Source organism: Glycine max, chromosome 10 (assembly GCF_000004515.6).
Source record: "Glycine max cultivar Williams 82 chromosome 10, Glycine_max_v4.0, whole genome shotgun sequence".
NCBI classification, from domain to species: domain Eukaryota; kingdom Viridiplantae; phylum Streptophyta; class Magnoliopsida; order Fabales; family Fabaceae; genus Glycine; species Glycine max.
This window is the reverse complement of record NC_038246.2, coordinates 47,086,841-47,101,306: the sequence shown is the minus strand read 5'-3', so window position 1 is coordinate 47,101,306 and position 14,466 is coordinate 47,086,841. Positions and strand designations below refer to the sequence as shown.

Sequence of the window (14,466 nt, the reverse complement as noted above, 5' to 3'; positions counted from 1 at the left end):
AAAATACTAAGGTGCTAACATCCCAGAAGAGAAGTACCACATGTTTAATGGATTAGCAAAAGCATATGCTAAGATAAGTTATCGAACTTTGTTTTGTAGCATTCTTAATTAAATCACTTTGTTGAATTACTTAGCAGAATCCATTTTTTTTTGTCATATTTTCAGGATGGTGGGTTCTGGGAACCAAAGATCTTCACTACAACTATAAAATTATTTACGAAAAAAAAGTCATTACCATTATGTGCCCAAGTGAAAAAAACATACAAGCTTTATACTACTTGGGGATAATTACACTTACATATGTTATTCCTACTGCTATGCATATGTGAAATGTGATAAAACTAGAGGCATGAACAAGAACATGATTTAAGATCAATGTTTTGTCATTTACTTGAGCACTTTTAATGTGACAATGTACTCACTGAGTGTGTTCTTTTGACACAGCACAAGTGTTTCAGTCATTGAACTCTTTTTTTTAATTAGCAAAATATATAAGATCCTAAATTTTGTTGGGTCAACAAAATATGGGGGTACAAAGGGGACCCAAACCTATATACACAAGAATGATTTAGATCCTGCAAATATACATATATACATATCTCTGAGGTTACTACATATTAACATGCAAATCATGTAAATATATAATAACCAGCCGCTCAACAAAAAGTCTATTTGATCTAAAAATTAAGTAACAATGTTTTCACATGAAGGAAAATAAGTTATGAGTTTTCTCACCAAAGTCGTTCTGCTGACCCAACCTTCATAAATATCTTTAAAATAAAGTCATATAGTCCAAGATTAATACCCACCATAACACTTTCCCCGCATGCCAACACGTAAAATATTACCTCCTTAGCCTGTATTACTTCAAACCGTGCATTAGTGATTGAACTAAATTACTTGTTGTTCATGACTTCTTGCTGCCAGAGAACTTCCTAGAAGCAACTAGAGATAAAATGAGTGAATCAGAATTATATTGTATAAATATATACCTTTTGTCAATATTATCATAGGACATAATCCAAGGGATAATAAGAATAATATTTCCTTTTTCTCTCTGAGTGAAAGTGAAAGTGAAAAGTTGAAATAAAAGGAATTGTCGAAGTTAAGATAGTGAAATCCTAAAAATGGAGCCCCCTTCTTCATTCTATGTGTTGTTTTTTTATTTAAAAACATGTTATTGTTAATCAGTAGCATGTTCTTTATATTGGCTTCCTGACTTGGATAATTTATTTTATTTAATGTTTTCTATTTGGACTGAAATTGAAGAGATCATGAGATGATCTTCTAAATTTGGTTGATTTGCATGTTTAGTTTTTATCAAATCATGTCAATCACTTATTCTTCCTTTCATCTAATGTCTAAATTGATGCATTTTTGCAATCAGAAACAAATTAATTGGTAGAAAGCGATATAATTGTTCCATTCATGCAAAGCCATTAATTTCTTCCATATTACTTTTTAAGCCATGTTTTTCTTAAGAGACTTTTTTAAGTCATGTTAAACCTTAAAGATTTAGAGAACAAGAGTAACATGAAAAACTCTGCAATTACTTACTTCTAACTTAAATCACTTAACTGAATCTACGCTTACAAATTATGCTGATATTAATTGAAATAGATGAAGAAATACATTACGTCACCTAATGACGTAATGATGATTTGTTGTGTTTTTCATGTAGTTTAAATTATTATATGAAAAACACAACAAATCATCATTAGGCGAGATAATATATTTTTTCATCTATTTCAATTAATATTTTCATTGACTAGCAAACAATAAAATAATAAAGTAAAAATAAATAGAGACATAGTTATAATATTAATTTAAAAAATGCTATTTATTACAAATGCACTTTCATCGTAATATCAAACCATAATTATTTCTATCAAATTACGTTTTACATGTTTTCAAATATTTTAATCATATCAATATAATTATAATTATAATACATTATAATAAATATTTACAATAACAAAATAAAAAACTTTTAAGTCTAATGTATTGTTGGTGCATGCATCTTGTCAATAAATTGTATAATTGAAAGAGAAAAATATCACTAAGTTGTTAAATTAGAAACGTATTAGATAATAATTTTAATCCATTCGAATGAATATTAATTTTATGACATTTCTATCCTTGCGTTTCATATAGATGAATTTTTTAACTTAAATGGACGAAAATTAACGACGAATTTGTATCACTTTTTATCTTTTCGAAATCTAAAAATTATTTTTTTATCTTTAAAGAATATATTTATTCATGTCATATACTTTTAAAGATAAAAATGACTATTTATTATAATATAACTATTTGATTTGAATGAAATAAGAAGAAATTTTTTAACAAATCTATAAAAATTACTCTTACATCTTACAAGAAAGCACTCTCAATTACCGAAAATTACTCTCACATGGGCATATCCATCATTGCAAATTTGCAAGTCATTACTGTCCAACACATGCCCAACAAAAAAAAAGCTTCACGTGTTAAGTTCTTTAACCCATGAGAGAAGAGATGTTTTGTGAGACCCACACATATTCAACCTTATTTCCACGTTCAATAACCTCAACCAAACTAGCTACGCTTCGGTCTTTGCCCATCTGTAAATCAGCCCTACCAAACAAGGCGTTATATTATACTATTTGAATTAACTTTATAGTGATAAATAATATTTTTTCATAATAAAGATTAAAAAACAACAACAAATTACTTCTACTTTTTCATAGTATTTTCATAATTTTCTGAAGTAGAATTAATTACTCTGTTATCCGAACACACTATTAATTCACTACTATTATTTTTAACGAATTAGGTGTTTTCCTAATAGACATGCATGCAAAGGCTGTGAGTGAACTTTCATCCTGGAGAAAGGGCCTATTAGCCTCCCCACCCTGTTATTACTATTTACGATCAGGTTTATTAAAGAGAGGTAATAAAGTATTCCCTTTTTCATGTTAACTTTTTAAGTAGCATGGCAATTTCAGTCATAAAATAAAATGCCAAATTTATGTAAAGTTCGGCAAAATTAATGGTGTTTATGGAGGTAGATGACTGATTACAGTACTTTTTAAAAATGCATCTTTACTTTATTAAATAATTTTGTTGAGATTTGAAAAGAATCTCATACTAATTGCACTAAGGGCCAGTGGCAGGTTGGCTATACTTGCACTTTCTCATTTTTTAAAATTTATTAAATTTATAAATGAAATCTTATATTTTTGTATTTTATTTTATTTATATTTATATAATTGAACCAATTGATTTTATTTTTTATAATTTGTCTTCATTGACTTAAAGTCTTCAATCCTCACTGTTAAGGACCATTAAAACACTCTCATAATGGTGAGAAGGATCTCGTACTGATTACATCAAGATTATCAAACTAATATTACTAATGAATTCCGCCCTTCATTCAACCGAGTTAGATTTCTTTTAACTCGTTCATAGTTCTATATCGATGAGTATATTATATATGCATTCTTTGATAAAGAAAAAGGCTAAAAGTTAAAGGTTGTTTTTTTATTAAAAAAAGTTAAAGGTTTTCATGTGGAAAATTGGAATTGGAAAATTGACCTAACTAATTGCAGTAGGGGCCATTAGAGCACTGTCTTCCTATGAAGTGATCTTTGTTAATATTAATTTGTACAACTGCTAGCAAGGCCTCGAATAGTTCCTTTTGTTTTATAATAATATTTGCCTCACACTTGATAGAATAAGAAGTGTGAGAAATAAAAATAAAAAATGAGATATGATTTATAATATATCAAAAAAGAAGAAGAAATTGAAAAAGAAAAAAATATATAAGAAAACTTTAAGAGAAGGAACTCAGGAAGTATTAGAAAACCAAAACTCTTTTTTTATTCATTCAACTTTTCAAGGAAAGGCTATCACGAAGTGGATAGGGACTCTCCAAGGTACTGTTGTTTTATTTTTTCAAGAGAAGGGAAGAGATAAAATATTGTATTTGTAGATTTTTTTTACAGCTGTATTTAAAGATATTTAAACCTATAAACTCAGACTTGTTTTGGTAGGGGTTACATATTTCACCGAAAGCAATTTCGTTTAAGATATTACAAATGGGAGACTCTTTCTCTAAATATTTAATAATTAATTCAAATATATATTCATAACTTCAATTTGAAACCACATATAGTATCGAATTTTTTTTTTTGAAACCACATATAATAATGTTTTTTTATTATGAGATAAAATTCACGTTAACTCTCATTATTTTCGTGCTTTACAAATTGGTATCAATCAGCAATTTTCTTATATATATATATATATATATATATATATATATATATATATATATATATATATATATATATATATATATACTTTTGTCAAAATGAAATTTGTGCTATCTAACATTTTGAAAAGAAAAAGAAATGACACCCCAAAAAATTAAAATTTCATAAGTTCCACTCCGACCCTATCTCCGTACCAGTTAATGCAAGAAACATTGTACCACTTAAGAAACAATTATTGCCATTTATTTTGATCACTAGAAATAGGAATGATAAAGCATTAATCAGAGGATAATAGGATATGTTTTCTTTTAAAGTCCAACAAGAGATGTCCTTTCCCTTACTGCTGCTATGATCAGCAATAAAGATGAACTGTTTTCTGCTTTTGTTATAGTGGGTTCTAGTCTAGCAGATAATAAGCCATCCATAATAGCACTAATCCTCATTTTGAGGGAAAGACGTTAAAGATGATGAACCAAACTACTTCGTCTCTAAGTAACTTGATAATGGTGAATTCTACATTTATTTTCTGCAAGATATATGGGACCAGTACTACTCCGGAACAACTCTTAATTTGGTAGGGTTGAAATTAATGTAGAATAATGTTAGGGTTGATTCAACTTTAAATCATACTCGATTTTAGGAATAAGAAATTTTTGTTATCAATTTAAGAAATTAATGCTCATCTCTTGACGATTATTCGTTTGGTTATATATATATATATATATATATATATATATATATATAGAGAGAGAGAGAGAGAGAGAGAGAGAGAGAGAGAGAGAGAGAGAGAGCCTTTGGCTTATGAAAAACACTCATTAACCCCTTTGGCTTATAACTTTTTCATAATTAAGAAAATAGTACTACTACTTTTTATTCACGAAATGTTCTTTACATTTGGCAAGACCCATCTTTAAACCAAATGATTAAAGGAATTCTGTTATTTTATATGCCTATTTTTTCTTTAAGCAGTCATGCTCTCTCCCACAGACATTTCCAATACTGAATTAGCAGATATCAGTGTAACAGTAATTGTACATTGAGAATTTGATCAACACATGTAAACTGCAAGTGAAGATTGCACCAGGCATCATGAAAAGAGATGAGTATGCATTCTGCAACTCCAAAACAAATAATTGAGTAAGTGGATGAATCATTGGCCACTTAGGGAATCTGAACTCAGGGTGCTCAGATGAATTACATGCATTCTGTGAAAGTGGGACCCATCATTAGAATTTTATGCAAGAAGGACTAAATCTATTGAAGAATTTCTCCTCCATTAATCCCTTGATAGCAAGAGTCACTTTTTTAACCGATTGATGATCTTAGACCCATCACTATGGCGATGGCAGTGCTTGGTTATACTTAAATCAGAAAGAGTTTACCATTGTCAGAGTGAAGAAAACTGGATTGAGTAACTTTATGAACAGAGCTAAGTCCTTAAAAGACCTTTTATTACCACGTAATATTAAAATTTATATTTTATTTTTTAAATGAGTATATTCAAACTAGCTTAAAGGTAAGTGCAAAATAAAACTCATTACGAAATCACATTAGGCGTTACATTTGTTTATGTTCGATGATGGAAATGTTGTTTGGAAGATAAAAAGAAATTGTGAGATCACATGATGCTACTTGTTGGTATGTGTGATGCAAAAATTGCGAAATAGCACAAACCATTAAAAAAAAAATATTACTTAGAGTCGGAGGACCATAACCACATTAACTTCTAGCACCAACCACAAGGTAGCTCTTATAACTCTTCATTCAACTTGGCTTCCACAAAACAACCAGGCACTTTTATTACCCTTGCAATGGTGGCAGAGTACTCTTAAATATCTAAGGCACCCGAACATACAAATCACAATACAATAATAAAGCATGAACCCCTATTAAATTCTCTCCACACCCATCTTTCTCCCTTAGAAAACTCAATGACTAAAAAACCATAGTTTTCTTCTTCCTAGCACGTAAAAATGTTCATGAGTCCAATCACTCCAATGGAAAAGATGGTTCTCATTCTAGCTAGCTATCTCCTCTTGAGTACACTCTTTTCTGCTAATGCTGAATTTGTCAAGAAGACTTACATCATTCAAATGGATAAGTCAGCAAAGCCCGACACCTTCTCCAATCACCTCGATTGGTATTCATCAAAAGTGAAATCAATTTTGTCCAAATCAGTAGAAGCTGAGATGGACAAGGAAGAGAGAATCATTTACACTTACCAAACTGCTTTCCATGGAGTGGCTGCCAAGTTGAGCCAAGAAGAAGCTGAGAAGCTAGAGGCAGAAGAAGGTGTTGTGGCCATATTCCCTGATACTAAGTACCAACTACACACCACAAGAAGTCCAACTTTCCTTGGACTTGAACCAACACAAAGCACCAACAACGTGTGGTCAGAAAAGCTAGCCAACCATGATGTCATAGTGGGAGTGCTAGACACTGGGGTTTGGCCTGAGAGTGAGAGCTTCAATGACACTGGCATGAGACCAGTACCTTCTCACTGGAAAGGTGCATGTGAGACTGGTAGAGGCTTCAGAAAACATCACTGCAACAACAAGATTGTGGGGGCAAGAATGTTCTACCATGGATATGAAGCAGCAACTGGTAAAATTGATGAGCAAGCAGAATACAAATCACCAAGAGACCAAGATGGTCATGGCACTCACACTGCAGCTACAGTTGCCGGCTCTCCAGTGCATGGTGCTAATCTTCTAGGTTATGCTTATGGCACAGCAAGAGGAATGGCACCAGGAGCAAGAATTGCAGCATACAAAGTATGTTGGACTGGTGGATGCTTCAGCTCAGATATTCTATCAGCTGTTGACAGAGCTGTGGATGATGGAGTTGATGTCCTATCCATCTCTTTGGGTGGTGGAGTCTCCTCTTACTACCGTGATAGTTTATCTGTAGCCTCATTTGGAGCAATGGAGAAAGGTGTTTTTGTTTCATGCTCTGCTGGAAATGCAGGACCTGACCCTGTGAGCCTCACAAATGTGTCACCTTGGATCACCACAGTTGGAGCAAGCACAATGGATAGAGATTTTCCTGCAGATGTTAGTCTTGGAAATGGAAGAAAGATAACCGGAACCTCACTCTACAAAGGGAGAAGCATGCTCTCAGTTAAGAAACAATACCCTTTAGTATACATGGGAGATACTAACTCAAGCATCCCTGATCCAAAATCTCTGTGCTTGGAAGGTACATTGGATCGTAGAATGGTTTCAGGCAAGATTGTTATTTGTGACAGAGGCATAAGTCCAAGAGTGCAGAAGGGTCAAGTGGTGAAAAATGCAGGAGGGGTGGGAATGATTCTCATAAACACTGCAGCCAATGGAGAGGAGCTGGTTGCTGATTGTCACCTCCTTCCAGCAGTTGCAATTGGAGAGAAAGAAGGAAAAGAGCTCAAACACTATGTGTTAACAAGTAAAAAAAAAGCTACTGCAACTCTAGGTTTTCGTGCCACAAGGTTGGGAGTTAGACCATCTCCTGTAGTGGCAGCATTTTCGTCAAGAGGGCCTAATTTTCTCACCCTTGAGATTCTGAAGCCTGATGTGGTGGCTCCTGGTGTGAACATTCTTGCTGCTTGGAGTGAGGCAATTGGTCCATCAAGTTTGCCAACAGATCACAGAAGGGTGAAGTTCAACATACTCTCAGGAACTTCAATGTCATGTCCTCATGTGAGTGGCATTGCTGCTTTGCTCAAGGCTAGGCATCCAGATTGGAGTCCTGCAGCCATAAAATCAGCTTTGATGACCACTGCTTATGTTCATGACAATACCATCAAGCCTCTCAGAGATGCCTCAAATGCTGAAGCCTCAACTCCTTATGATCATGGTGCTGGACACATCAACCCTAGAAGAGCTCTTGATCCAGGTTTGGTCTATGATATTCAGCCACAGGACTACATTGAATTCCTGTGCTCACTGAAGCTGACTACATCTGAGCTTGGAGTTTTTGCTAAGTATTCAAACAGAACTTGCAGGCACTCTCTTTCAAGTCCAGGGGACTTGAACTATCCAGCCATATCTGTAGTTTTTCCACTGAAAAATTCCACTTCTGTTTTGACAGTTCACAGAACTGCCACCAATGTTGGCCTTCCAGTTTCCAAGTACCATGTTGTGGTTTCATCTTTTAAAGGCGCTTCCGTTAAGGTTGAGCCAGACACCTTGAGTTTTACCAGAAAATACCAGAAATTATCTTACAAAGTTACCTTCACAACACAATCTCGCCAAACAGAACCTGAATTTGGAGGTCTGGTGTGGAAGGATGGTGTGCAGAAGGTGAGGAGTGCAATTGTTATAACGTATCTGCCACCAATATGAAAACTTCACTTGGGACTACGTATAACTTAAGCAGTATTTCTTTTTTTTTTTTCTTTTTTTTTTTTTTTGCAATAAGCAAAATTTTCTGTACTATGAAGTGTACGCATTTTTATTACAGGAAAAATGCTGGATATTATCTGCTTTCAATAACGATCTTGCATGCTTCTTGTTGCATCTTAGAACTGAATTAGCATAATTTGCCCCATTTATGCAATTCATGTGCAGATTCAAGTTGCAGACTGCTTAAAATTAAGGATCAACAAAATGGATTTTGTATTAAATATTGTAGTTACATGAGAATGATGAGATCATTTTCTGTTTCATCAATATTATCTATTACTAACTACGCTAACATTCACCTTACACTTTCTTTTTTTCATCAATAAAAGATAGCTAGAAGAATATATTATAAGCGAAGCTGGTGCTATTCATATATAGCAATAGCATAATGCAGAAGTACTCACTTGCTGAAGGAATTTAACATTGGGAAGATCATACGTATACAAGTCCTATATTTTGTTTATGCTGATAAAATTAATTTTTCAGATCATAGAATCATGTGTTGGACACCATATGAGTTACGGTGTCATCAGCACATACACTTATTAAATTGTTACAATAATTAATTGTTCTACTCGAGAAGTAAGGAGATAACTCATTTACTCAGCCATTACTCTTGATAGTCTCGTTTGACAAAAAACTATATAATTAATAACATGAAAGGAATGAGAAGCATTCAATTAACAAAGAGCTGCACATTTAATTTGCAGCTTTCGCATTATTTATATTTTCACATTTTTTGCTGGTGAATTCATTTTGAGTAAGACAGAAGGTACTCCTTGCATGTGAGCATCAACAGAATAGCAGGATCTATCAACAATTTGTGGTCCAAATTAAGAGTATCCAGTAAAGTTTTTGATATTATGCATTATGACTCAAAAGAGTTCATATGCATTGGAACTTTGGAAGAAAAAACAATAGAGTTCATATGCATGCAATGGTCCTATAAAACACTTTTCAGGAAAGTAGGAGCACTGTTTATGAATAATAGTAGTGACAGTCATGAGAAATTTAAGTATTTAACACCTATTTTATTCTTGAAACTAGAACCCAACTACTATCGTGCGAACTACAAAAAGTAGAGTTAAATTAATTTCATTTCAGATGAACCAAGAAAGATAAGATATGTAGAAGGGAAGAAACAAAAAACAAATATACGGGGCGTTCAAAAGAAGGAAGTTTAAACTTATAAAAATGTTCTCTGACTTTTCTAGATTCTTTTTTAACTTGTTTCTATCATTTTTAGGATAAAATTTGAAATTTATTGAATAAACCGTTTATCTAAAGATATTTAATATCAATTGAATTATAATATTTATATAACTTATTGACTACGTAGGAATTATGAAATCTTTAGACCATCTAGCACGGTAAGCAAGCCATTAGACCATACTCGAGTTCGGTTGTTTATATAACATGTTTATAACATTTTTTTATAACGACCACTCAGCAAAAAAATAACACTTATTATATCATTTATCTTATTTCATTTTTTTTTTCCAATATGAATCCTTTCTTGCCCCGAAGCAAGTTTTTCTCTGCAACGGAAATCAAGAATGTGTATTTTATTTCCTCTCCGCCTTGATTGTTGCGCATTAAATCAACCAAGGTCTGAAATTTTACCGGAAGTTGACTACTGCATAATATTACTATATAATTTAGCTGGGGAGGATACCAATTCATTTTTTTTTTCTTATTTCAGTCTACAAACTTTTGTAGAGTATAATATTATTGTATAAAAATAATTTCTCTAATCAACATGGGAATTTTGCCCTATGGACATGACATTGCAATCTTTGTTGGGCCTATTCTTTAAGCGAATTCGTCCCTATTCTCAAAGCAGGCAGGCAACCGGAGGCCCAAAATGCTATAGCACAAGTTCACAACTATGAACTATCTCATATGCCAAGGTAAAAATTTCAATGTGTGAAGCATTATGTCAGTCAATTGAGGTATGGAGGAGGGTACTTAGAGCTGAAAAATGAAACTGGGTTGTGTTACATTAATTATCCACCATGGTTTGCAACCGACGTGACTTGGCTGATGCAAGTACCCTATGCATTAAAATGGCCAATGACAAAGTTCGTATGGCTGTTTGTCCAAAAATCAATAAAGCATGGAAAAAACAGACTGGAGTGTGTAAATTACAATTTCAGTCTAACCTGAGCTAGATCATTGCTCATTAGTAATTACTAATTAGAGATCAACAAAAGAAAAAGAAACACGTGCAAAGGTAAAACAATTTCAGTCTAATAACCTGTACTAAATCTAAAACCAATATGGTTTAAATATTATTTTAATCCTTATAATTTAATGTTTTTTTTTTAATTTTTATCCTTACACAATTATTTTTTTGGTTTTAGTCATTATAAATTATGTTTGTTTTATTTTTAATTCTTAAATCATTTTAAATAACATTGTGAACAATAAAAAACATTATATAATGCATTATAAGGACTAGAAACAAAAAAAATAATTTTACAAGAATGAAAAACAAAAAAATAAAAATTACAAGGATTAAAAATATATTTAAACTAAACAATATTTACAAATAACACGGACTAACTCAATAAAATTAAACAATATTTCTCTAGATAGAGTTAAACTTAAGATTTCATGCATACTATTTTGAATTTCCTACTATTATGCCTTAAAGAATATTTGTTAATCAATGTCCTGAAAAATTAATTATAAAATAAAATAACTAGTATATTAAATTGTAGAAACCTTTGATATATTAAATTTTAGAAAATATTTAATATATTTTTTAATCCAAGACTTTTGACATTTAAAAAATATTTTAGACTTTTGATACGAGGAATGTACATGGGCATTGATATCATTGTATATGTGCATATAAAAAAGGAATATTTTTTTTTTATCAATGGTATAAAAAAAGAAAAAGCTGGGTAATACATAAAATTAAGAGAAGAGTGGGTATATAAAACCCTTTAAAACATATTTACTTATTTTGTCATGTACAAAGTCGGCAATTTAGGAGATAATAATGGTTACTTGCAAGATTGAATCCTTGAAACTTGTACGTCGTTATACATGCCATGTACATTAAACTAAAAGGAACAGGCTTATTTCCAACCCAAAAAACATTAAGAAAGTAAGAGGTTGGCCTATTCTCTCTTCCTACATTCGTTGTTAAAAAACAAAAAGTCAACAAAAAGAGGTATTATATTCAATCTAGAAGGTACAGATTTTAGAAATTGCATTAATTAATATAATCAAGCAATTCTGAAGTCAAAAGAACCATTATATATGGGCCACATTCATACAAGCACACGTGGGTCTACAATTATTCAACATTTTCGTCTTCAGAATAAGGAAATGATTATATTGTAGAAGATATTGTTTCTTTATCTACAATGTGTATCACTAGCTTGTTGATAAACACTTTGTTTTGGTGTTTGGACGACAAAGACTGGGTCACGTCTCAGTGCAAGTAAGAACTAAGAAGTTCCCACTTCCCACCTCTTTTATCGTATGCACATTAGTGCATCTTCTATTAGACCAACCACGCCCTAAACGCATCCCTTTTTTATTTGTTTTGATAAACAACATTTTATTTTATTCAAAAACTTAAAGTTGGGCATAAGATATACCCAACCTCAAACACAAAAGTAGTACATCTATACAGTTTCACAATATACACCGTTACCTTCCAAAACCTTTACAACATTATATATCCAACGCATCGGTGCACGGTGCACCCGTATATTTATAACTTCGAGCTTATGAGAAAATATATGTATATATTTAATAAAATAAATAAATTATAATTTCAGTTTTTCAATCGATAATTATAAGTGTACTTTATTTCCTAAAATGCAAGCCTTTATTTCTCTTAATAAAAAAATCTATCTACTTGTAAGGTTCAAAAGCACACAAGTTTAATTCATATTTTGATTTTGAATATAGAATTATTATATATTATTTTATTTTTAAAAAAACGATTTTACAAAATAAGTTGCAAGCAACATACAATTTTCAATTTAAGATGATAGACGAAATAAAAAAAGTGTGCTAATTTAAAAATATTTGGTTGTTATATTAAGAATGAGCACGTGTGTTGGCTATATGCCGGAAATCTGAACAAAAGATTATCCTTTTGAGAATAGAATTTTCCAAATGATCATTCTTTGACTAAAACCACACGAATCTCCATTGTGAATTTGGTTAATTAAATAATGTTTCTAAATTAGAAAGTTTGACATATATATTTAGTGTCTGCTTTATATATGCAGTCTAAGCTCCCATACATGGAACCGAATGACCTTTACAATTACACGAAAAACTCACCCTACAAAATTACGAGGTAACTAGCTAGTCAGCGGTCGATTCAGGAGAATTGTCGTAACAATTCCTTACAAAAATATTCTTCAGACAAATTAGGACAAACTTATTTACCAATTTTATTTTGCAATCCACTACCAAACTGACAAACTCAAGGGATGCGACACATTGAGCTATATATATTTTAATATCGAGCATAAGTTGACCAAAATTAAAAAAGGAAAATACAGGCCAACGTGTCAATATCTCATATGACAAATTCACAATTACAAAACTACAAAGTGGATCAATCAAAAGCAAACCAGAGACCTCATGATCATGATAGGTGAACACAAGTTTTCACAACACCAATCCAGGGAACCTGTGTCAAAGTTTGAAGAGGAATAGAAACTAGAAGAGAAGAGTATAACCTTAACTTTTTTAAAAAAAATATTAGTATACTATGGTAAGCACACATGTTTATGTTTATTAAAATCTCGAGTTAACTCGTTAAATTTTACGAGTTTACAAGTCTACTTGTCTTTTGCGAGTTGAATTTTGAATAAATTCTTTTTTTAGAAAATTCTGGTAGACTCTCGAGTTTATTACCGAGTCAATGAGTTAGTATGTTAAAAAAATTAGACCAAAATGTAAGTCATTTTTTATTGTTTTTTTTATCTATTTAGTATTCAACATACTTTCATTTATCGTGTTATTCTCAAATACAAAATTTTCACCTTTAATAATATCAAATCTCTGTTCTCTAATAACATCAAACACTTAATGTGAATGATCTACCACTACTATAATCACCTCTACTAGTTATTGTCAAGTAATGATATATTATTACTAGACTTAGTTATTTAAATATTTTGAATTTTATGATTTATTGTTTTACTTTATTATATTGTTGAAATGTTTAATTAGTATGTTATTTATAGATATTTTGTTATTATTTTTATATAAAGTAGACTTTTATGAGTCTATGAAACTTTCACGAGTTTACGTAAATTCTCGAGCTTGATAACCTTACACACATTATAAATAGTCATCAAAAAGATATTTTTGTTAAGGGTGTTGCTCCAATTGATCAAACCTAAAAAATATAATAAGATTGATAGATATTTTTTTTTAAATATGTGATGATGAGTTCAATCACTAATTTATATGTATAGAAAAATATTTTAAAAAATATTAATATTTTAAATAAATCTGGATATCATAAGAGATTAATCTTTATTTTCAAGTGAGGGTATCCTTAAAATAAAAAAAACCTATGAAAAAGTTACCTTATAATTAGTAATTGTCTATGTCCTAAAAATTGATACGACCAAGGAGGTGTAATAATTAGTGATTTTCCGTTGCCTTTTCCTTGTAACGAAAGAAAGGAGGGAACACAACTTTATGACTACACAAAGCAGGTATTATGAAATACTGGCAATCATTTACTAGTCATAATGTTCATATGGTAAGCATGAATCATAAAAACTCAAAAGGGGCCGCGTTTACAGGTAATGAGGGAAGTGATTAACAGGTGGGGTGCT

General features: G+C 31.5%; 1 protein-coding gene across 1 annotated transcript; it reads left to right on the top strand.

Moving 5' to 3' along the window:
• The first annotated feature begins 5,978 nt into the window (after positions 1 to 5,978).
• Positions 5,979 to 8,901, top strand: LOC100804847 (subtilisin-like protease SBT1.3). Its single transcript, XM_003536448.5, has one exon. The coding sequence runs from the start codon at positions 6,230 to 6,232 to the stop codon at positions 8,576 to 8,578; it is 2,349 nt and encodes a 782-aa protein (XP_003536496.1). The 5' UTR covers positions 5,979 to 6,229; the 3' UTR covers positions 8,579 to 8,901.
• The last annotated feature ends 5,565 nt before the right edge of the window (positions 8,902 to 14,466 follow it).